This window comes from Macaca mulatta, chromosome 15, assembly GCF_049350105.2.
Source record: "Macaca mulatta isolate MMU2019108-1 chromosome 15, T2T-MMU8v2.0, whole genome shotgun sequence".
NCBI lineage: Eukaryota > Metazoa > Chordata > Mammalia > Primates > Cercopithecidae > Macaca > Macaca mulatta.
The window spans coordinates 41,962,364-41,987,204 of NC_133420.1; the positions used below are offsets into that span (position 1 = coordinate 41,962,364).

Sequence of the window (24,841 nt, forward strand, 5' to 3'; positions counted from 1 at the left end):
CATTGGATGTCTGAGCTGGGAGGGTCCTCGGAAATTCTTACTCCAATTCTCACATTTGATGGATGGAGAAACATAGCCCGGTGAAGGGAGAAGAGACTGACTTAAACATATACAGTAAGCTCTTCTGTGATGGGCCAGGATGTCTGGTGGTGACTAGGGATTCCAGGTCTGCAGCAACAGAGGACTCTGTGGCTCCAGGACCTGGGGACTCTTGTCCACTCAGTGCACTGCCAGCCGCTACATCCAGCACCCGCCTTCAAATCCCCCTCCTTTGCAGAAGACTGCTTTCAATTAGAGGAGTTAACGATGTCTTGCTTTCAAAGGGTTTTTTAAAATCCAGTTTATCTTCCACCCACACACGATGTACACAAAGGCAGGGAGACGGAGGGAGAAGAGGGGGAGCGGGGGCTCTGGTATTTTCCCACACAGGGGACATGCCATGAGGTTTCCATTGAATTTCGATTTTACAGATTTACATGCCCTTTTGTCAATCATGGGAGGGAGGAAGTGCTCATCAAGCCTCTAGCCCAACCTCTCCAATTTCCTTTTTCCACCCAAAGGGACCTGCGAATGAGCCTTATAGAAGAAAATAGGAAAAGGAATGGGGAGGAGGAGTGTGGGGATGGATACTGACAATAACAATATGCATAAATGCACGAGTGTGCAACACACACACACACACACACACACACACACACACACGGCCAGGCAGTGTTTCTCAATATTTCTCCTTAGGCCACATTTTAACCTCAGGCTTGCAGTTCCAATGCAGGGTTATTTCCCAAGAATTGCAAGGGTGCAAGAAGGACATAAGTTGATTTCCTGATATAAACCCCCAAGATCCTTAAGGGTCCTGAGGACTACAGAAGGGAAAGCCTGCTGAGAGACAGCCTGTAAGACTACAGCTGTAAAGGGCCTCAGGGAACCTGGACACAGAATGGCCCAGGTGAAATAAAACCTCCTCCATAAACTAGGCTTTGCTCTTTTTATCAGATGGTGTTCCCCCTCCTCAGTGTTCTCCTGGGAGAGTCGGAGAGGGCACCAGCTCTTTTTATTTTATTTTATTTATTTATTTATTTTTGAGACGAAGTCTTCCTCTTGTCCCCCAGGCTGGAATGCAATGGCATGATCTCAGCTCACTGCAACCTCCGCCTCCCAGGTTTAAGCGATTCTCCTGCCTTGGTCCCCCAAGTAGCTGGGATTACAGGTTCCTGCCACCATACCCAGCTACTTTTTGTATTTTTAGTAAAGATGGGGTTTTTACCCTGTTGGCCAGACCTCAGGTATTCAACCCGCCTCAGCCTCCCAAAGTGCTGGGATTACAGGCGTGAGCCACCACGCCTGGCCGGCACCAGCTCTTAAAGATGGTCTGCCCAAAATGGGTGCTGCCTGTGTATTATCTCATTTTACCCTCCTAATAATCTTGTGAAATAAGCATCTTTATCCCCAGTTGAGATTTGGGTAGGCATTTATTAGCTTGTCAAGACTTAGTAGTCAAACTCATGCTCATCTGACTCAAAGTCTGTTCTCTACTTACTCCATGGCTTGACCTCCCAATAACTCTTGGTCCACACCCTTGGTGTAATACACTTGCATTGTGGTTCCTTGTATGTCCATCTGAATCTCCACATATGAGCTTCAAAGACAGTGCCTATGCCTGATTTCTCTTTCCTTTTCATCAGTGTTTAATGCAGGTTACTGGGCAGGGCTCACTGAATGTCCCCTATGTTAAACTAATATGGGTTTTTCAAGGCTTTATAGGCAGTTCACTGTTGATGCATTAGATCTAGAAATCCAAGTCTATAGGGCCTAGACCAATGTTTAGAGATAATAATAACCATGTAGTGCTGGAAAGGGACCAGGAGAACCAGGACTCATTCCCATGTGACATCAGTGCTATCATTCTCTCATCCATTGCACAGGACAGGCACCATTAATTAAACAGTGCATCCCTGAAGGTAGGCCTCTAAATCCATCTCAACAAAACACCATGGGGAGTCATTGTCAATTGCTCAGAACTGGCCTAGAAGATGAACCCTATTTGCAATTCTTGAACTTGGTCAAGTTCAAGAAGAATGAGCTTTTACCTTTTCTATCTTCAGTATTAAGAGTAGAGGAAGGTCCAGCTTAGATACTAAGCAAATATTCGTTGAATAAAAGAATGTATAACAACAATAACGCTTTACATGTCTCATCTCAGTTAATGCATATAATGAATAAACACAATTCAAATCTTCCAGCTTCAGGTTCAGGGCCTCTCCCACTACCTGCAGAGCACTATAGACCTCTCCTACCTGGGATCTTCTCTTCATTCCTACTCCTGTCCCTGCTTCCCTCTTATGCCTCTAATTCCAAACTGACCCACTGAACACAGAAAACTTTAAGGGAAACCAAGGGTTAACAGATACACAACACAACACACAGGCGCACACACACACACACACCCCCCTCCTTTTTACACACTTAATAGCAATGGCAGCAAAAAGAGAGGGGGGAGCCAGGCTTTCTTTTACCAACCATTAGAAACAATTATCACTTTCCCCAGGCCTCCAGAGCAGCTTTCCCCTTTGATGCCTGCCTTAAAGAGATAGAGGGGAAAGGGAGGGGTGGTTTGCCTTTCTTTCAATATGAGGATTTATTATTTGGCATAGACAGACAATCAAGGAAAGAAGAATTTCCTGTGTGCAGGGCCAGAGTGTGAAACAGAGAGATGGCTTCTTCTTCCCTCCCAGAGTTCTAGAAATAGCAGCAGATCTCAGGGCCTCCACCCAGGAGACACTTTCTGATAAGATAACTTGGCATTGGATGCCCTCCAGCTTTGGGCTCAGCTCTGGGCTGATTAGCACCTCGTTGCTCCAGGGATCTGTCCCTAACACATTAGGCATTTCACACTCCGTAGGGGTCTTATACCCTTCAGGCCGGCACCTCCCCACAAGTCTGAAATCCTGGGATTTAGGGTGCAAACCCCTGGCCAGGCCAAATGATCATGGAGGAAAAGCCAGGCTTTCAATGGAAAGGGAATATAGAAATCATATAAGGCATCATTGCCCTACAGCATACTAACATTTTTACAGGTAGGGAAACTAAGTTTCTTAGAACTGATATGGTTCGGAATCATAGAATCGATTCTTAGAGACTACTCATTAAATTGCTCAATTTCATACACACAGGTTCAGGATTTCTGGGGGACAGCAGATAGATGTCTCAACCTTCTTCTAAGGGAAAAGCTTATGTTAGAGGCCTAAGACAGCATTCATGAAAGTGGTAAAGCTAACATGTTTTCTTTGCCATCATTTACTGTCCAGCACCTATGTTCCAAACATAGAATCCCCACATTCCCGGGAAGCCAGTGTTACTATCCTCCTCCTTGTTTGTCCTATAGATAAACAGCCTAGGCTCAGAGGTAATAAATAAGGCACCAAGGCCACACCTGTCAGGAGTGGATGTTGAAGTCTGTGTTACTTCAAGTATATCTCCTATTCCCAGTCCATTCTACAGATGAGAAAACAGAAACCCACACAGTGTACACGCTGATCTTAATGAGAATGGTGACAATAACGGTGAGGATGATAAATATCCAAATGCTTTCACCTCCATGGACACCATCCTTATGGTGTCATTGTGACGGGGCGATGCATCGCCCACCCCACCCCCTTTTTTCAAATGGAGAAAGAAAATTCACAATAGCAGTGGAAGTACTGATTAAAATAATGACACTAGTCACTCATTTATATTGCATGAAATGTTAGTTCTCACACCTCTACCCCGTGGGGTTGGCATCAGCTCTCCGTTCTGCAGACAGTACAGCCAGGCATCGGGCCGAGTCTCTTCCTGGATGCCCGTTTTGAGGAGGAGATGGGCAGGGGGCTCGAGCTCCTCCAGCTAGTAAATCCTCTAACAAGGGAGAGTGATTAGTGTCGGATGTGGCGGTCGCCTTTTGTGCTGCTGACAACTGCTGCCATTAAAGGCCTGGCCGTGCTCATTTCACACGGGCCCTCCGCAGGCCTGCTCCCTGTCTCCCTAATTATGCCATTCACTAGTCGCCCAGGCCCGCCTATGAACTCCTGACCCAGCACTGAAAGACTTGGGATCTCATTACTAATCTCTTAAGCCACCTAGTCCTCCAAAATACATCCATTTAAGTTGGAGGCCAAGGCTTTGGGGTGGGAGGTGGGGAGAGGGAAAGTCTGGCACAGAGACTTCTCATGACACGGCCATTTCCCCTTTCGGGAGACTGTGGCCTGAGCCACAGGGCAGCTGGCATGACTGTCCGGCTCAGCCCAAGGCAGGCCCTGCTGAGGGCCGGCGACGGGGTCTCGAGACTAGGAGTCCCTTGGACAGAAAGGGGAGGACATCTGGGCCCACCTGTTTGTAATTTCAGGGGTGCGGGTGGGGGATGAGGCCTGTGTTTGTTTTAATTATTATTATTGTTGTTGAAAAGGGAGGAAAAAAATGAGCAGAAACTGCTAACATCTGGAGGCTGCCGTCCAGTTTACGTAATCTCTTGCAGCAGAGGAGGAACACGGGATCCCCAGCCAGATGGTCCGTGGGTGACTTCACAGCACATGTGCTACCTCCAAGAGTTAGATGCTGACGGGGTTAAAAGAGTGGGATGCAAAACCTTCCTTATATTCTTACAGGGTGAGAGGCAGTGGTTTGGGTGCTCCCAGGGATCTGTTTTCTTTTGAAAGAACCATTTTTTTTTTCTTGTCCAGACTAGGCTCAAATGTTTCTACGTCTCTCTCATTCAGTCATTCACTCATTCAACAAACATTATTTAGCACTTATTGATGTGTTAGGTTCTTCATTCCCATGGTCCGCATGAAGAAAATGGACCCCAAAGGAACGAAAGCAATAAAGATAAAAATTCCTTCTCCTAAAAGCTCCCAAACCCATGGGGGTAGGAGATGAAGAATGAAGCAAGCACACTCATAGAGAAATGTGGTAGGTTCTGCGTTCAAGTGCTGTGAAGGCTGAGGGAGGGGCTTGGAGAAGGGAGTTGCTGAGGCAATCTATGTCTGAAGGCCAGGTCTTAATATCAATATCAAATGGGCTCTAGAGAGCAGGAACTGGAGAAAAAAAGAAAAAAAAAAAAAAGGCCAGTGAAGGAGAAAAACTCGGCCACAGCTAAGCCATAACAAACCCAGTTTTCCAAATGATGTCAACAGCAGAGGCGTGAAGGATAAGTTTGAGATGCTGAATATTGCTGTGAACACAGTTCTGAGCATGTTATTTTAAAAAATACATTGCTAACTTTCTGTAGTTTAAACTTTATTTTTGCATTTGTTCTGAAAGAAATTAATGAAATGTTACAAATTCTAGATCAGAATATAAAACCAGTGTAGACTCTGGATCAGATCAAGAGAGCACTGTTAACTTTAGTCAGGATAAACACTTGACTCTAGACAGGAGCACAGAGCTACTGCCAGCAGTAGAAAATTCCAAGGCATTTCCAGCTCCAGATAAGAATCCTGAAAAATCATGAATTTTATTTCAGAGCCCAGAGGCATTGTCAGTTCTAGAGCAGTATGTTGAGCACTGAAACACTTCCAAGTTCTGGACCAGAATACGAAAACACCATAATCCTAGAACAGGGCTGGGTAATGCCTTCTGCTCTATAGCCCCAAACCTGAAACTGACTGAGATTTAGACAGTGAAGATAAAAAACACACATCTACTTAGCTTTAATCCAAATGCTTTCTCTGCTGGCTCTAGAGTGAAATTCAGACACACAGCCAACCCTGGAGTAAAGCACTAAAACATGGAAATCTCCATCACTCAGCTCAGAGCTACTAAGACTAAAGGGGACTGTCTTAGGAAGCTTCTACACCTCTCCTCGTCCTTTGATTTTAAATCAAAGCCCCTGGGCATTCATGGGTTAATCAGAAAAGTGATGACCACATCCAAGTTCGGTGCCTGGTCACCGAAACCCTTGGTTACAAATAGTTGAACAGTGGTTAATGGCAGTTTTGACCACACTGGCCTATTCAAGAAAGGTCAGAGGAGTGATTTTTTACTTAAAAACATCTGTCTTGAAAGAACAAGACTTTCTCAAGTTCATAAAACTAGAAGTTTCCAGGTTGTTGTTTTTGTTTCCTCCCCTCTTCCCCCTTTCTCCTGTTATTCAGCTTTCCAAATTAAGAGCTGTGTGTTCCAGATTGTGTTGAAAATGAAGTACAAGTCACATTACCTGCAGGGAACCTCACTAGATGCCAAGATGATCATGCAGAGTGCATTGTCTCTGGCTCCTGCTTCTCACTGCAGACCTCAGGGTCCTCCCATCCCCTCTTATAGCCTAAATGAGTAAGGGCTGGGAATTGCTGCATGATTCACTCTCTTCTTTTTGCTTTTGAAGAGGAGGCAGTACTCTTGTCTAGGTTGCCTCGAGCTTGATTTTTTCCTAGGAAGAGTCTCCAAAGGATGCAATGCAGTGATGTATGTGAGGGACAGGCGGACAGTAGTCACTTATGTTTTTAACAGTGTCCTGCAGACCTTCCAATTCAAACAAGAACTCCCATTTTTAAAGACAAAAGTGGCATTTCTCCCTGGCCTGCCCTTCCACGTTTCAGAGGTAGAAACAGTGACTGTGATGTACAAACCGGGGAGCTTTGTCCACCACAGGTGCAATGGACACTATTGACTTATGTGTCCACCATTCTATCAGCAGAGTTCTCTGAGGAACAAGGACCTTCCAGAGTGATGCTTTCCCCTAGTGGCAGCCTTGGCCAGGACAACAGACATCTGCACAAAAACAGGGTGTTGAAGCAGCTGCTCTGAGATGCAGTGCCTGGGAATCCGGGATCCACAATGTGAACTTCTCAACAACCCCTGCACCTGCCACTTGCCTGAATCTTTCACTGAGGACCAGAAGCCACATGCATTTTAAATCAAAGGAATGTGAGTTGGAATTTCAGCTTCTGCCATTCACTGACAACATGGCCTTGAACCCTTCATAAAGTTTAATATCTTCCACTGCAGAATGAAATGATGGTACCTATGTTGTAGGGTTGTGAGGATTCAAAGAGCTCTTGCACATGCAAATATTTAGATACACCCTACTCACTAAAGTACAAAATTGACATTTTCCTCCTTTATAACTTGCTGCTTCTTTCTTTCTGGCTATAGAGGGACATGGTTCTGGGTTCAAATTCTAGACTTCCCCGTTCTACCACTGGGCTACCTGTAGAACTTGGGTAAGTGACCTAACCTTTGTAAGTCTTGATTTACGCCTCTGTAAATCAGTGAAAATTACAGTAGTTACCTCATAGGGTGGTTGACAGGTTTAAATGTATTAAAAAACAGTGTCGAGTTCCCTACCTAATGTAATCACCCTGATAGCCAAGTCATTCCGATTATTCTACTCATCATTATCAATTTCTGTAATTACTCTTATATTATGGTTATTACTGGTATTTGTTGTTATTGTGTAGTCCTTCCTTTTCCTCTGTCTCTTAATTCTATATTCCTTCTTTCCTTTTACCTCCACCTTTTCTTCCTCCCTTCTTTCTTCCTCTTACTCCTTCACACCCTTCTGTGCTGGGCCTTGTGTTGGGAGATCTCTCTGAAGGTGAACCACATTCTCGAGTCAGAAAGGAAGACCATTAGGTTTCCATCCATCTCTGTAGGAAGCCAATCACAGGAAAATCACTTAGACCCCAATCTTTCCTGCAATAACAAGAGGCAAAGGGTAGAGCTTCTTTCCTGGGACTCAGCCTTCAGAAGCTGTTTCCTACTTTTTGCCCAAAGCTGTTAGCAGACCAAAAAAAAAATTATTTCTCAGTATTTATCATGAAACTCTATATGCCAGGCCCTGTTCTTGATGCTGGAACACACAGTAGTAAGCATACAAAAACAGTTACCAAAAAACCCTTCTCATTGTGCAGTGAACATTCCGGGGGTGATGATGGATTACGGAGGCACAGAGTAGCAGAAAGAACTTGAGGTCTGGGTTCAGGATGGGTTTTCAGGTCCTCTTCCTCCCCGAATTCACACAGCAGCACTTATCTTCTTTGTAATGTGAAGGGATGAACCAGGAGAGTTCAGAAGGCCCTGCCTGCTTTGATCACCTATGATATTAATAGGAGGCTGTAACCTGGAAACATAAGGGAATCACTGTAGACACTGATTTATAAATGTATTCCAATTATAAAGGAGGTAACACCCAGCAGATATTGTTCCCAACAACATCATTTAATGAGTCCATTTTCTAAGTGTTGTCCACACAGCAGGCCCTGTGCTCGGCATGGGAAATACTTAAAAGCGTAAGATGAGGGCCAAATCCTTAGCTGCTCACCAGTCATTTGGTATGAAAAGCTGTGGACACAAGCAATGCACACTGAAAGTCAGCTTGTGCTCAAGCCTGTCTGATAATTCCAGAAGTGTTCTGTACATAGAAGAGGGAGGCTGCTCATGGGCTGAGGTTGTCAGGGGAGGGATATGCAAGAGGAGCCACTTGAGCTAAACGCTATAGGATAGTTAAGCCCTAAAAAGGTAGAGGAGCAAATGATGGTGTTTCCAGGCAGGAGAAAAGGAAACCCCAAGACATATCTGGAAATTGCAAGTTGGCCCATACTGCCTGGAATGTGCCTCTTAGGCAGTGGGCTGTAAAGCAAAGGTAGAGATTGTGCGTGGCCTTGTCTGCCAAGACGTTTGGAGTTTATAAGCCATGGGGAACAAAATAGAAAGCTTCACAGGTGAGAAATCACTGAGACCAATATTTCTTGTGAATTATGGAGAATATACTCCAAAAGCAAAAGTCCTCCAGTGAGAATTTATGCAGACTTAAAAAATTTAAAACATTGAATTACAAAAATTTAGTATGTCATATCTCACTCTGGGAAAAAGAAAGGTCATTAAAAAATCTTTGGAAAGGCCGGGTGCGGTGGCTCACACCTGTAATCCCAGCACTTTGGGCGGCCGAGGCGGGTGGATCATGGAATCAGGAGATCAAGACCATCCTGGCCAACATGGTGAAACCCTGTCTCTACTAAAAATACAAATATTAGTTGGATGTGGTGGTCCATGCCTGTAGTCCCAACTACTTAGGAGGCTGAGGCAGGACGCTTGAAAAACCTGGGAGGTGGAGGTTGCAGTGAGCCAAGATCACACCACTATACTCCAGCCTGGCGACAGAGTGAGACTCCATCTCAAAAAAAAAAAGATGTGATACAATGACAGAACTGAATGAATTTAGGTAGTACTTACCCTATTCCAAGCACTGTCCTAAGTGCTTTAAGTGTGCTATCCCATGGAATTCTCACCATCTCCCCTTAATTATTTAATTTTACAGATGAGAGGACTAAGGCACAGAGAGGCCAATTAATTTGCTCGAGATCTCAATGCAAGTAGCAGCCCTGGCATGTGATGTACTCTAGACCTGCTCTGTCTAGTAGGGGAGCCCAATACCCACATAATATGCTATTTAAATTGAATGAATTAAAATTAAACCAATTAATCAGTTCCTCAGTTTCATAAACCCCATTCCTAGGGCTCAATATCATAGGCGGCTAGAGGCTACTGAACAGGACATTCATATGTAGAACATTTTCATCATCATGGAAGGTTCTATTGGACAGATAGTCTGGAGCCTGGTCTGTGAACACTGATACAATTTTGCTGTCTCTGAAACATAAACTCCTGACCGTAGCTCCATGGTGCATGTCAGTTTATCTCCTCCTTCCCGTTGCATTAAATTGATACTCTCTTCCTGGAGCCCTTGCCACCAGTCAGTTGCACTGCAGACATGGGCATTACCCAGGTGGCATCTGCATCTCTGAAAGCAGTACCTTGACAGTAGACCAGATCTCTCCCAAACCTGTGACTTCCCCAGGGGTCTCTCTTCCAGGAAGGGGAGAAATGCAGACATCACGGAAGTGTCCCCTTCCACCAGCTGCACATATGAGTCATGTTTGGAAAAGGATTCTGGGGTGGGCAGGAGCCCCAGGGAAAACTTTCTTGGACTGTCCTGGCACAGGGAACCTCTCGGCAGGGACATCTCTCATGGGCCTCACTGGGCCCATTTCTCTCTGGAAAACAAACATGTACAAATGTACCCAGGATACCCTGGTGCTTGGATCTGGCTGAAGAATTACCCAGGGTTTAAGAAAATCATGGTTGGAGTTTCTTAAGAGGAGGCAGAAGGCCCTTTCTGGTCTCATTCTACAGGTAACATACCCAGGCTAATTTATCAAAGTAAGGATGGGGAGGAATAGAGAGTGGGGAGGAACAGAAAGTAGGGAGGAGGGGGCTTGAAAGACAAACAAAAACAAATGAACACACACACAAATAAAAACAAAATCTTGCATACAGCCAAACTCTAACTCCCTTCGAAACCCCATCCTTTGGGTCTGGCTTGAGAAAGTTTACTTTCAGACTTAGAGAAATGAGTATGTGGTTTTAGGCACAAAATTCAATACCGCCAAAGCAGCAGGCTCAGCAAGCTCAACTGGCTATTGCTTCCTAAGAGCATTACAGCCCAGGAGAGTGAATGCTGTTTACATTTTTTACATGTTTCTTGGGTACAGAACATGAAACTAAATTACACAGCAAAGGCCATGCTGGTTGAATGCTGGTGACCCCACTTAAAACAATAACAAAAAATAAATAAATAAAAAAGGAAAGAAAGAAAGAAAGAAAGAAAGAAAGAAAGAAAGAAAGAGAAGAACATTAAAGACAAGAATGGAGAAGGGTTTTAAGGGAGCCAGAACAAATGACAGGGATAAAATAAAGGTTTCTGGTCCTGAAGCTAAGACTGAGGAAGAGGATGTGGAGAATGAAGGCGATGAGATAGGAGTAGGCCAGGTTTGGAAGAAAAAGGAAGAGAGAGGCCAAGGAATCTTCCTAGATGGGTCATGGAAGGGGTTGGCAGGGATGTGTCTAGTCTACACGCAGAACCAGTGGAAGCAGCCCCAAACCACAAAGCCTTGCTTATTCTTGGGCTTCAAGTCAAGAAGTGTCAGTTGAAAAATGAAGACTCGCTATTCAAACCAGGATCTCACCGTTCCACGTCGCACCTTCCCCAATCAATCAATACGTGTTTGTTGTATGCCTACAAATGCCAGGCTCATCCCTTCATTGTTTTCCTCTCTTACACATTTTTGTTCCTTCTCCAGATTCAATTTGCTCAGGGATAACATGGTTTAGTAGGGATGTGAACTGACACGAATTGGATGTCTTGCAAGACGTAGCCATGTACTGGACACTTTATATATGTTAGCTCATTGGATCCTCATACCATCTCACAGAATGACAGCAGGACCATGTGAAGATGAGAACAACTGGGGTTCAGAATACTGAAGTCATTTTCCAGGCATCAGACAGTTGGTAAGAAACAGTACTCAAGTTAGGTCTTTCTGGCTTCAAAGCTTATGCTTCTTCTGTGAAACAATATGGCTACACTACAATGTTTTTTAAAGTTTCCCCCAAATCCCCAAGTGGAAAGAAAAATTACTTTCTGGATAGCCTGTCGCTTTATTCAGGTTCGCCCTTCCTCCTCAAAGGTTAACCTCTAAGGTTAACTCCATTTGTCCACATATCACAGCACTTTGCAAGCTTTGTCTTTTCTTATCGAAAGAAGCTATTTTGGTGTCTTCCTTCCTCCATGGCACATAACTTACTGCTTGACACCAGTGGTTGCTTTGTTCAACCTCATGTTGAAAATGATGCTTTGGACACAGAACATTCACAAGATTCTGTTGATTTTGAATCCAAATACCAGAATCATTTTGTAACAGATGGGATTGAGAGGTTCAGGGAATTTGTTTAATCAAAATCAAGTCTTTATTAAGTGAAGTAAGACCAAGAGACTCTCAAAGTCTCTCTCTGCTTAAATTTCTATGCCCCAAATACTATTCTGTTAGAAAAAAAGTCCACATGTTGTCCCTAATTGGATTTGTTCCTCAGTTGCCAAAACTTCACAGGCAGACAGAAATGTTTCTTTAAAACTTTGCTGGTTGCTACCAGAAGGAAAACTGCATTTCTGTTTCATCCTTGACAAGCAACTGCCATGGAGATGTTACTAATCCTATTTTACAGATAAAAAAACTGGGTTGGGGGCAAAGAGATCTGACTTGCTGACAGTCTCACAGCTAGTAAGTGAAAATCAGGTTGATCTGATCCCCAGATCTGATCCCCAGATCTCATTTTTTATAAAGCTCCAGTCACTCAGAGTTTTTCAGTCCAAATCCTAGGGCCAATCAGAGTGTCTAGATTTTTGTAGATTTCAACAGATATTGAAAGGGTAAATGACCAAAGGATGAATAGAAGAGACAGCCAGGAGCAGAATCTAGTAGATCTCTTTGCTGAGGCCCCATAAGATTCAGTAGATTTAAAGTCTCCCACAGCCCAAGGTTTTCATGACAAGTTTTGGGGGTGGTTATAGTGACCAACTTAGTGGGCTCCCTTCTGAGGCAGGCTCTGATTTTTACTTTCCTGGAGGGATTTTTGGGTGCCCCACACCATGGGACAGGCTGAACTAGACCATGGTACTTTCTGTTCTGTCTCCTTAGATGACTTGCACACGTGCTCTTGAAAAATTATTCAGAAACCACCAGGAGAAAGCAGATCCCTTGGGTATTTGGGAAAACTGCTTGGAATTGTCTCTGAAATTTCAGCATGTTCCCTTCGCCTTTCCTCCTTCCACCACCATTGGCAAAGGTTCTCTCATTTCCCTAATGAGAGGAGATGAGTGCTTTGGTGAAGGCCATAGCAGGCAGGGCAGGCAAGGAAGGGACAGAGAGCCCCTTAGAAGTGACTTCAGCACTGGGTATATAGAGTACAGGATTTCTTCCTGCCCTTTGCAAATAGCACACTCTAAATAGCATTGCGGAATTGCTTATAAATGCAGAATTTCCAAGTGAGGCTGTTTTAATGCAATACCAGTATCCTGGTATAACAAAAGAAAATAGAAGAAAGAGTGCCATGGGTGGGGTGATTCATCTCCCTGAGACTCAGTTTCTTCATTTTGAGAGAGGAATATTAAGAATTCTCAGCAGGGTTGTTCTGAAATCTATGCAAAATAATACAGGGCCTGGCATGTAAGAAGTGTTCAACAGTTGTCAATGTTCTTCTTTCAATGGACCAACCATGTTAGTCTCCTGCTGAAAAACTCAGAAAAACTCCCCACTGCCCTCAGGATAATGTCAAGTTCCAAGCATTGGCAGGATTTTCCTAACCATATTTCCTAGCTCATCTCTCTTGACTTCCCCTTCATTTATTATTTACCTTCTTTTGGATATGCCCCTCGCAGCCCCCATCATGCGATTCTTTCCTCCCTCTCCTGTCCTCCAGCTTATCCTTTTAGTTGAAACTCAAAAATCACTTCTCCCTGTCTCCTGTGGGTCCGTCTCTCTGAGCACTTTGTACACTGCATCGTAAGTATACGTGGAAAGATTTCTTATCCTTGTATCCATACAATACCCTAGTGGGTATCTAGTCCCTTGCTCTGGAGACAAGGATGAGGAAGACACAGATGAATGGTTTCTCCACTCCTGCCTCAGACTTGGCAGCCATCAAAAAATATGCACATCTGGCTGGGCGCAGTGGCCACACCTGTAATCCCAGCACATTGGGAGGCTGAGGAAGATGGATCATTTGAGGTTAGAAGTTTGAGACCAGCCTGACCAACATGGTGAAACCCCATCTCTACTAAAAATACAAAAATTAGCTGGGCATAGCAGCATAGGCTTGTAATCCCAGCTACTTGGGAGGCTGAGGCAGGAGGATCACTTGAACCTGGGAGGTGGAGGCTGGAGTGAGCTGAGACTACACCATCTGTCCTGGAGGATAGAGTGAGACTTTGCCAAAAAAAAAAAAAAAAAAAAAAAAAAAAAAAAAAAAAAAAGAAAGAAAGAAAGAAAGAAGAGAAAGAAAAAAAGAAAGAAAATATGCACATTTTACACTTTTCTTTCACTGACATTTTAAGGTTTCCTATGTATAGCACATAGCTTGTAAATTGAACGAAATTTCTTCTTCCTCTTTGTGTTTCTTCTTCCTATTTGTGCATTTATTATTTTTTTCTCCCCATATTCCTGCTATAATTAGGCAGACATTCCAAAATTTAAGAAATTATTTTTACATGCAAGGGTTGGCAACTAAAAACACTTATGTGTCTCTCTTATTTCCATACACACATTTTAGAAAACTCTCTGGAAAGGGCAATGGGTGAAAGAATGGGTGCCAAAACCTGGAGATCTAAGCAGTAGGCAAAAATTATAGGGCAGTATTTTGGGCACTGGAGAGAGGGAATGCCCACTTTCCTGGTAGGTCTTAATGCATACCACATATTAAAAGATGCAAAAGACACTAGCTCTTCTAGCTTATTCTCATGTGTCAGTCATTGGAGCAGGCTTGAGCTGTCTGGTCCTGTAGCTGTATTATGAACACAGTGGCCTGCATCTTGGTCCTGCCCCTTATAGAGTTGAGCCCTGAAGCAAGTTACTCTGCTCTCTGAGGCTTTGTGTCCTAATCTGTAAAGTGAGAACAGTGATTCCTACTTCTGTAGTAGCTTTAGTAGGATTCATGAAATTTGGTGGAAAGCCTGGAAGAAGTTGACAAATGCTATTTTTATAATTTGTTTAGGATCTTCTGAAAGTGGGCAAAGGACTTTTCTGTCTTACACACTGGCTCTAATCCCTACCGGCTGAGTAAGCTGATAGCAGTGTGGTTTCTTCCTCGGGGAAACTCCCTCTAAATCTTACACTCTTGGGTCTTTGGCTACTATTTCTAGTTGAAAACACCCTTCTGATGACATGGTAAGCTTTATGAAGGCAGAAAAAGAACCAGTACTTCTTTGAACCTTCTCAAAGTGCCTGCTGCAGTTCTGAGTATGTAGCAAACATTTGCTGATGCAACAATGTTTAATTCAACAAAATCTTGACTGAGCTTCTGTTCTGTGTGGGTCCCTACAGCCAGCTTTGGGGGGAGTGCAAAGAAGGAAACCTGACACGAATAAGACAGGGAATTAACATTTGTACTTCCCATCAAGTGAACAAACCGAGCCCAGAGTGTTTTCTCTGCATCCTTCATTTCTACCAGGTAGATATCATTCATCTTAATTTCTACCAGGTAGATGTTATCATTCTCATTTTCTATAGGACACTAAGATTCCCAGAAGAGTAACTTACTCAAGGTTTCCATGTCAGAACGGAATTTAAGAGAGCAGAGCCAGATCTGCATGATTTCTACTTCACCTCATTAACGGACGTGCTCTCTCTCACATTCATTAGTGCAGGACTCAAACATATTTCTGTTCAATCAAGTGAATAAATAAATTAATACATAAATTGTTATCTCGCAAGGCGTAGTATGGTTTGCATTTTATTGATTGATTGATTGATTGATTGATTTTGAGATGGAATTTCCCTCTTGTCACCTAGGCTGGAATGCAATGGCACTGTCTCAGCTCACTGCAATCTCCACCTCCCAGGTTCAAGCAATTCTCCTGCCTCAGCTTCCCAAGCAGCTGGGATTACAGGTGCCTGCCACCACAACCGACTAAATTTTGTGTTTTTAGTAGAGATGAGGTCTCACCGTGTTGGCTGGCCTCGAACTCCTGACCTCAGGTGATCTGCCAGCCTCAGCCTCCCAAAGCACTGGGATTACAGGCGTGAGCCACTGTGCCCAGCCTGGTTTGTATTCTAGTAGAGGCATGAAGTATTATGAATGGGCCAAGGAATAATAATAGCAACTCAAAATGAAGTGGTCAAGGACTAATATACCCAATTGTGGGTTAATGGGACATAAAGTCAGAGAATAAATTACAAAGAAAAGAGGCATACCTAGGTCTCACCTGCCTTCTAGTAAAGGAATCTTCTGTTCAGTCAGCTGCCCAGACTGAATGTCTTATAATGGGGAACTTCTTATATCACAAGGCACTCCATCCCACTGTGGATAGTTCTCATTCTTTGAAAAGTTTTCTTTACTTTGGCCCTCAAACTACTGCCCTCAAAATGCTTAGTCTAAGTTTTACCCTCAAAGGATTAACCAAATAAATTGGTTGGTTGACTGAAGGTCTGTAATCCCTTAAGAGAGCACTGTAAATTCCAGATAGTCTTAATATTTCCATTTCCTACTCAGGCCGCTGCAAAGGAGGAAATGTTTGGATAGGAGGAAACAGACTTTGGTAGAAATGCTGGGGGTAGGGGTAAAAGGAAGGAATATCAACATCTCATTTTGGCAGCCTTTTGTGTAAAGCATTAGAGAAATGTGAAACATGGAGACAAAATAAGAACAATAAGAGATCTTTGCAAGCACTTAAACCAAACCAGGTTCTAAAGTTCCCAGAAGAGAGATAACTTGATTTTTTCGGTTAATTTCCATTTTTTTTCTGTCTCAGGAACTTCTTAATTCCAGCTGGGCCAAGAAGGTGCATGGCCAAAATATCCAAAGAATGTCTCTTATTATAGGATATTCAACCCAATTTGCACAACCAGGAAGTTTTGATACTTCTGATAAGGTTTGGATATGAGACTCAATGTTCAGGGTTAGCTTTGCCTTAACCAAATTTGGGAATCTTGTTTGAAAAGAATGAACGAGAAACACTGGAAACCATTAGATATGGCAGACTTTTACAACATCAAAACTGAAGTTTTATTCAATATTCTCAAGCCATATAGTACAATGCATGCTGTTTCTTTGTAGTAGTCATAGAGATCCTGCAGACTTATTGTGATAAGAATGTGCCTTTGATAGAATTCTCACTCCTAACTCTTGTACAGTGACTAGGTCAGAGGCTGGGTATTTCAGTTCTTTGGTATCTTCAACAGGCTCTAGCACAGAACTAGGCACATAACTCCAATAAACATCTGCGTTTATCATTTTTATTGCATCAGGGAAAAATAGAAAGTGGGACCAAACTGAATTGTAAAGAGGAAATGGGAACGACTAGGTTATTTCATCATTCCCTAAGTTAATGGAGTGTCCTAAGGAACTCCAGGGCATCATGGAACACGGCCACCTCGTCAGGGAATGGGAACAACCTGAGTTTGAAGGTAGAGGCAGTGACTATAAGTTTGCTCAAGGAGAACTGAAGTACCTCATGAGGTCTGCAGAGTGACACTCAACGCTGAGATCTATCCATCTAGGAGTCTTTCTGCTTGTTTTGCAGTGAAGTTTTCCAGGAATCCAGCCACTTCCAACTTTTGAATGTGACCTCATGTTCCCAAGGGCCCACTGTCATTCATCTTCCATGAGATTCTTCTAATCCTAGATTCTTCCCTTATGGATTATGTAACTTATAGTGAAGCCGCTGTGTTCCTCAGTTTCTCCAAGGTAGACAACAATTCCTACCTCGAAGAATGACAAGGAGATTGGCTGTAATGTGCATACATGTGTCCAGTGCCTGGTGGACCTTGATAACTACTATTTCCTTCCTGCTATTCTCTTCTATCTGCTTTGGTATTCCCATGCTCCTACAGGGCCTTTTTGTGTGTAAATTTGTGTATGTATGTTTGTGTGTGTGTGTCTGTGTGTGTGTGTGAGAGAGACAGAGAGGGAGAGAGAAGAGGGAGAGTATGAGCATCTGGGGGGAAGTGAGAAGCACATGATACAATTCCCATCTTTTTCCTAAGCCCGACTTCTAAGAGCCTCCCAGCTCCTCCTCTCAAGCTATCAACATCTTCACTGGAAGCCCTGACAGGGTGAAAATTAACCACCAATCTCTTCTAATCACTGTACAAGGTAATGAAGGGCACAATTATATTTCCTCCTCATTCTCTGTTGTTGGAAGGAAGGTACGTTTGCACTTCAGGAATAGCCCTTACCTCTAATTATGCAGGCTCTGTGTGTGTGTGTGTGTGTCTGTGTGTGTGTGACTGTGTGCCCATGTACATGTGTATGCGTGTGCCTGTGCCCCTGTGTGTGGTGGTGTTAGGGTGTGTGTGTGTGCGAATGACTTCTAGGTACTTGCTTTCAGATGAGGAATTCAGAAGACTTTTGTTCCGCTGCCCTCAGCCTGGCCCTGCACCCAGCCTGCACACATATTCCCTCCCCTGACCCTGTATTCTCCAGTGAGCTGATCTCATTATGGCAAATTTAGTTACAGCTGAAATCTCCTTGTAACAAAGATTATGTCCAAGCCCAGAGTAATGGAACCTAGTCGATTTCATTAAAATAAAATTGGTTACAATGAATAATTCAATAGGATGATTTTGTTTCCTCATCTCCTCTTTGTAGATCGAAGAGCTAGTATTTATAATGATTTTTTAAATTGGATTTTTGTTTAGGAAGAGATAATCACCAGTAATTCCTGACAGCCCCTCCTTACAAGATTGGAATAATTGCCCCATGAAGCTTCTTTTCAAATGCTAAGACTGGAAAATTTTTTCTCTCCTTTTCTCACATTAGTCGCAATAACCTTTGGGTGATTTTTAAGCACAGCTGCTACCTCAACTCTTGCTCATGGGAGGTTCTGAGTGTGTTAATAATTCTCTTGGTTGAAGGTTGTTTTTAAAACATTTCTAAGAACTGGATGCTAGTGTTGAATTTGGAATTCCTGTTTCTTTTGCTGGCCCCAGCCCTGTTGTTTCTGAAGCAGGGCATTCTATGTGATAGAGAGGCAATGTTTGAGTGTTTTCTGTCAGTGTCATTCATTTGCATGTGGCAATGGGATGTATGTGTGTGTATGTGTGTGTATCTACAGTCAATTAAACACACATTTGCTGGGCGCCTATCTAGCCTGTGCTTGAAGATGAGGGGACAAAGATGAATAAACTGAAACTTGTTCTCAAAGAACCAGCAGCCTAATGGGGGAGCCAGACAGACAAACAGATACCTCAGAGTTCAGTATGATAAATGCAACCACACAGATGATTCCACCAAGCACAGAGGTGGCACACTGGGAGGATGAACCCTAGCCATTCATCTATCCATGCACTGATTCATTCATTCAGCAGGCTGGCACTATACATATTAAGCATCAGGAAATGCCATGTTACCATTTGTTTCCACTCTCCTGAGGGCATTCAAAAATAAATGCAAATGAATAAAGGCTTTAGTAATGTAAACATAAACAAAAAATGAATGAAGAAATAATCAAATACATGCAACAACTAAAAATGAGGTAGTCCTACTCTGTACCTCACCCAGTGATTCTTCACTGGACCCCAGAGGAAGGTCATATCTTTCTTTCATCTAGAAGCCAGGCCTACCCCACTGAACCTAAATCAAGAAAGCAGTATTAGAAAGGAATGTCTGGGAGTAGCAGCTCATCTGCAAGGCCAGGAGGCAGGCTGGTCTCTGAAAGGCCACTAGGCCAGGCAACCAGAAGCGCTGAGTCATGCCCCTGAGAAATGTGAGTCTTGGGGAAGGCAGGTGCTTCCTTGGCAGGATAATTGGAAAGGGGGCCCTCGGGACAGCATGGCCATCTCTAGAATCATATAAGCACTGGTGGCCCCAAAACTCTCACTCCCTGGACTAAGCTGTCAGTCCCCGGGAGAAGAACTGTGCCACATAAATAGTGCATTAGGGGACTGAGGCATGAGTCACAGCTTCTTAGAATTGGGAAGGCCCTTGGAGATCAACAAGCTCAACTACTCTGTATTTTAAGGATGAGGGAGAAAAATAGGGCCCAGAGAGGTGGGGGAACTAGTCTAAGGCCACATAGCAAATTACTGTAGAATTACTGTTAAATCAGGGAGTACACAGTTGGCACCCCCTAAAAAGTGGGACTTCTAATATAAATTCATTCTTACCTCATTGAAACACATGGTATATGCAAAATGGAGTTCTTTCTCCAAATATTAGTTATCACAGGCAAGGAAATAGGAGGAAAGTCATTACCCCATCATACAATGTTCCCTGCCCTAACAATTCCAGATCAAATCCTTTACAAATGGTATTCATGAAGCCCTAACAGTACATTTAATAAAGATATGCTCCAGTGGCCACATCCAATGACACTGCCTTAGAGGTGAGTAGCCTTGTGGGGCATAGCGGAGATTTTGAATGTCTGCAGGAAATGTCACACATGGTTAGGATCTTACCTGGGATGCTGCTGGCTGTCCGATGATGACCCAGCCTGGGCACTGCTGGTCTTGATGAGATACTGAAGCATTGGATGCCCATTGATCCAGGAATCCCTGGGGCGTGTAGACACCACAGTCCTTAATGCTGGTTTTTTGTTCAAACTCCTCACATACCCCATCACCATCATGGAAATAGCACCGGCTGGGTTCATCTGCAGAAGATTGACATAGAAAGGGAGAGAATAAATAAATATTTGTTCTTTGGCCTCAGCTATCATCAGCAGCTGTAGAATCAGACCACCAAAACCATTGGCACTGTCAAGCCCATCATCATTAGTCACGATGGACTATTAGTCAGTCTTTAAAAAAAGAGGGAAAATCTGTCATCTGCAACAACATGGATGAAGCTTGAGGTCACCATGCTAACGGAAATAATCCAGTCGCAGAAGGACAAATACTGCATGATTCCACGTATAAGTGGCATCTAAAGTAGGGAAGCTCATAGAAGTAGAAAGTAAAATGGTGGTTTCCAGGGTCTTGGAGGGGGAGGAAATGGAGAGTTGCTTTTCAGTGAGTATATGGTTTCAGTTGCACAACATGAAAAAGTTATAGGAATCTGCTGTAAAATAGTGTGCTTATAGTTAACGATATTGGACTGTACATTTAAAATATGTAAAGAAGGTAGACCTCGTGTTGTGTGTCTACGCTGTAATAAAAAGTTCACAAACACTTTCACTTTCATTACTCCAAATATTCCTCATAAAAACTTTGTGAGGAAGATATCATTCTTTCAGATGAGGAAACTGAGATTCCATACATCTTTAATAACTTGCCCAATATCACACAGTATGTTAATGCCTGATCTGGGTCTCCAACTCAGGCATTCACTTTCCAAGTTCTGAGTGCAGTTGACACAACAGAATTTCACAGATGCAAACTGGGGGTTATTTAACTCCAAAGAGGATTTCAGTTTTGCATTAAAACATGAACTGATTTACAAGGGACACTTGCTTCAATTCCAGATCTGAAACCAAATTGCTCTGTTAATTTGAACAAGTCTCCTTGCCTCACTGGGCTCAACCATCAGAGCAGAGAAAGAGGTTACACTATTGAGATGCCAAGAACCCTTCCTGTCTAATGCTATAGGCTTCCAAGGGCTGGTCAGATACCCTAGGAGTTTCAGTTAAAGACCAAGTGAATTCTCAAGCTCCCATGTCATCTAAACCACAGCAAGGGCTTCTGTTTGGAATGATTTAAAGCTGTAGCCGGTTGCAATGATTCTCACTTAGCTGCAAGGACAAGGATAACAGAAGCACAAAGCGAGCAGTAGGATGCCTTCTAAGTAGGTATGACCTATGCATGTTTCTTGATATTTCAACACAGAACAATACAAGGAAAAACCTCAATGTGGCCATCCAAAAGAGATCACCTTGTCCACCTTTTTACTAATTCTAGCACCAGCTCTTCTGTGCTATTTTCCCAACTTTTCTAGGCAAAGCTAAATACCACCTCCTGTGTGGGTGCCTATTTTATAAAGATTTCTATCTTAACACTTATCACACTGTGCTGCTATTAAGTCTACATGTTGCAGGACTTCTGAAAGATTTTGAGCTACTTGAAATATAGTTGCTAGCCAGTGTCTTAGGGTTACTATATAATTTATCATCCAAACTAGAGCACTTTGAAAATGATAGTGGTGCTATTAAAAATTATGTCCAAACAAAAGGAACACATCCTGGGAAAATCTGAATCTCTCAGACAAATCAGGATATATGGTCACCCTAAGGCTTCTGCTTGATTTAGAACATTCTTCCACAAAATAATAGAGTGGAGCTCTGGAGAGGGCACTGAATTTAGGGCCAAACACCAGGGTTTGGTTTCTGTCCCTTATATTAGCTGTGTAACTTTGCACAACTGGCTTCACTTACTTCTTGGCCTCTGCCCCCTGTCCCCAATCTATAATGTAGAAATTATAGTCCCAACCAGGATAATCTCTCAGGATAACCATAGAACTCTAATAGGAAATGAACATAAATGTGCTTTGTACATCCTACAATAATCACTGAGAGAGAGAGAGAAAAAAATACTCTTCTTTTAAGGGGTCGATTTTCTTCTAATGGAGGAATTAAATCAGCTTGTGAAATCAGTGCTCACTTGAAACACTTTCAAGCAACTTTCCCCTAGCTAGAAAGAGCCCCCACCAAGGAGAAACAAGACAGATTTCTATGACCTTGAGTATCTGAAAAGAAGTCATTGGATTCAGGGGCAGCAGAATGCTGAACTTCTTCCAAGCTGCAAAATCCCTTGTTTATTTCTGGTGACAGTTTACCTAGTGAAATACTATCAAAGGAGCCCAAATAGGGCCGGGCACAGTGGCTCATGCCTGTAATCCCAGCATTTTGGGGAGAGCCAAGACGGGTAGATTGCTTGAACAATCTGATGAGCCTGAGCAACATGATGATACCCTGTCTCTCCAAAACATACAAAAGTTAGCTGGGCACAGTGGTGCACACCTGTAGTTTCAACTACTCAGGAGGCTGAGGTGAGAGGATTTATTGAGCCCAGTAGATCAGGGCAGCAGTGAACAGTGATCACACCACTGCACTCCAGCCTGGGTGACAGAGAAAGACCCTGTCTCAAACAAACAAACAAAAAATAAAAAAGAAAAAGAAAGAAAGAACGAGTAAAAGAAACAGAATAAATCAATTAGTTATAAGTGACCAGTAGCATTCATGGCAGTTCAACCCTAGAAAGAATATAGGCTCAGCACTTCTCAGTAGCTCCAACCTCTTGTGAATGTGGCCTCTCTACATACCATATAACCTAGGCCCAATCCAAGAGTGACCAGCCATAAATCCAGAGTACACTCTTCAGAAACTCAATACAGAGAACTGAAAAGAGCAAGGGTTTTCACATCAGGCAGAAGTAGGTACAAATCTGAATTCTGCTTCCTATAAGCACTACAAAGATGACATAAATAAAATAACCTAACCTCTCTGAACTTCATTTTCATCATCTGAAAAAAAATGGAGGTAATGATGTTTACCCAGCATTGTTGCAGTGATTTCAGATGACTGTGGGTACAATGCTGGCCCCTTCATCCATTTTATCTAATGGAAAACTGTGAGCTCGAGGAGGAAGGCATCTGCTTCCAGGTCACAGAGACAGGTGGTAGCAGAGCAAGAAGTAGAAGACTGGCCTTTTTATACCTAGCAGAGAAATCCTCCCCCTACATGCCATAGCTACAGAATGACGAAAACAGCCTCTTGGAAATAAGATCATAGGGGTGCCTAACTCTTGGTATCACTATCTTTTCCTCCAATATAAATAAAAATAGGGTTAGATCATATTCTCTATAAGGGTAAGATCTAGTCTCTAAAATGACTTAATTTCCTTAGCAAAAAACCTCTCAGAATGACAGAAATTGGGGTTAGATTTTAATTCTTCTAAAGGCTAATTTCTTCCTGATTATGTTTAAGACCACAATAAATTTGTCTGCTAGGTCAGCAGAACCTGAGGATGGAGGAAAGGTAGAAACAGACATAGGTAGGTAAACAGGTATGTAGGCACGTCGATAAGTAGACAGATTATATATGGAGAGGTAGAGGAAGAGTTAAAAGACAGAAAACAAAGATGGAGTTAAAAAGAAAACAAGGGAGAGAGAGAGAAAGAAAGAGAGAAGGTGCAGTTTCTTTCCAAGATTCTGCTGACAAAGCTATTGTGAGTCCCTTTTTAAAATAACATCCTTGGACACAGCTATTCAGTTTCTGTTGCTACTAGTGTCCCGGGGGCCCTTGAGCTACATCTGCCAGCCCGTGTCTGGGGAATTCTCTCTCCCTCTCTACTCCCTTTGCCCCAAGCACAGAAGAGAACAGAGTGAGGAATGGAATACAAATGTGCAGCCAGAAAAAACAAAGACAGCAACAACAAAACATTAAAACAAACTGGTCTTGTTTTCATTACATCAATTTACTTGGTGCTCCTTAAATACTTTCTGCTTGTTACTAAGCAGGTTGTAGTGAAAAGAGTCTGAAGTCAATACCAAGGTCAAATAACTTCCATGTAGTAGCTAGGTGGCATTGATAATAATACAGTACATTTCATTGTGAGGGGTACTATGAAAATTATACACAGATATACACATGCATGTGCACATGCACACACTTTTATACACATATACATTCTGAAAACATAATACACTTTCAATAAATATTTGTTGAATGAACGAATAAATGACCAAAATGTGGCATCCCCGATGTATATACTCTCATCCAAATATAGTTTAAACTCTGCACTCTTTGACTGTTTTCTTTAGACTGCGCCTTAGGGAGAAGGAAATGGAGCTGTAAGCCAGGTGGTGACTAGCTGATAGTGGGATTGCACTGGGCACTCTGATTTCTCCATCCCACGCCATCTTCCCCTCACATCAGGGAATTCCTCACTTCAGGTTCATTCCCTTTCGTGTGGTGACACATTTAGAAATCTGCTCTATCCAGCTAGGAGACTTGATGTGGGTGGGGTGCCATTAGCAAAGTCTGTCTTCCCCAGTTGAGATTTCATATGCCAGAAACTTTCTTTTCCTTTTGGAAGAAAAGAGTTCAGCTTCAAAAGCCTGAGGCAGATGGACTTTCTGTAAGTGAACAGACATAGATGATACTGCCACCAGTTGACTTTTATTTTCATTTGTCTGGGGCATCAAGGTGAAATGCCATGTCCCTGAGTTTCTGAGGCATGTCTGCAGGACACTATTTAAGATACACAGAGATTGTTATTCTCATTTGAAAGCTTGGAAGACCAAATCTTAGGAAAATGAGATTAGTTTACCTTGAAGTATAAGCAAAGGCTCAGGTTAGCGCTATTGTTAAGAGTTCTTATCCTTG

The 24,841-nt window shown here is 42.9% G+C and overlaps 1 protein-coding gene across 1 annotated transcript in view; it reads right to left on the reverse strand.

Annotated features, from left to right (window-relative positions):
* The window catches only part of PAPPA (pappalysin 1), a 246,345-nt gene that overhangs the window by 76,875 nt on the left and 144,629 nt on the right, over positions 1–24,841 (reverse strand). The window contains exon 10 of the mRNA XM_015116970.3: positions 19,980–20,173. Within this exon, the coding sequence (XP_014972456.3) occupies positions 19,980–20,173 (194 nt within the window). The remainder of the gene's footprint in view (positions 1–19,979; positions 20,174–24,841) is intronic.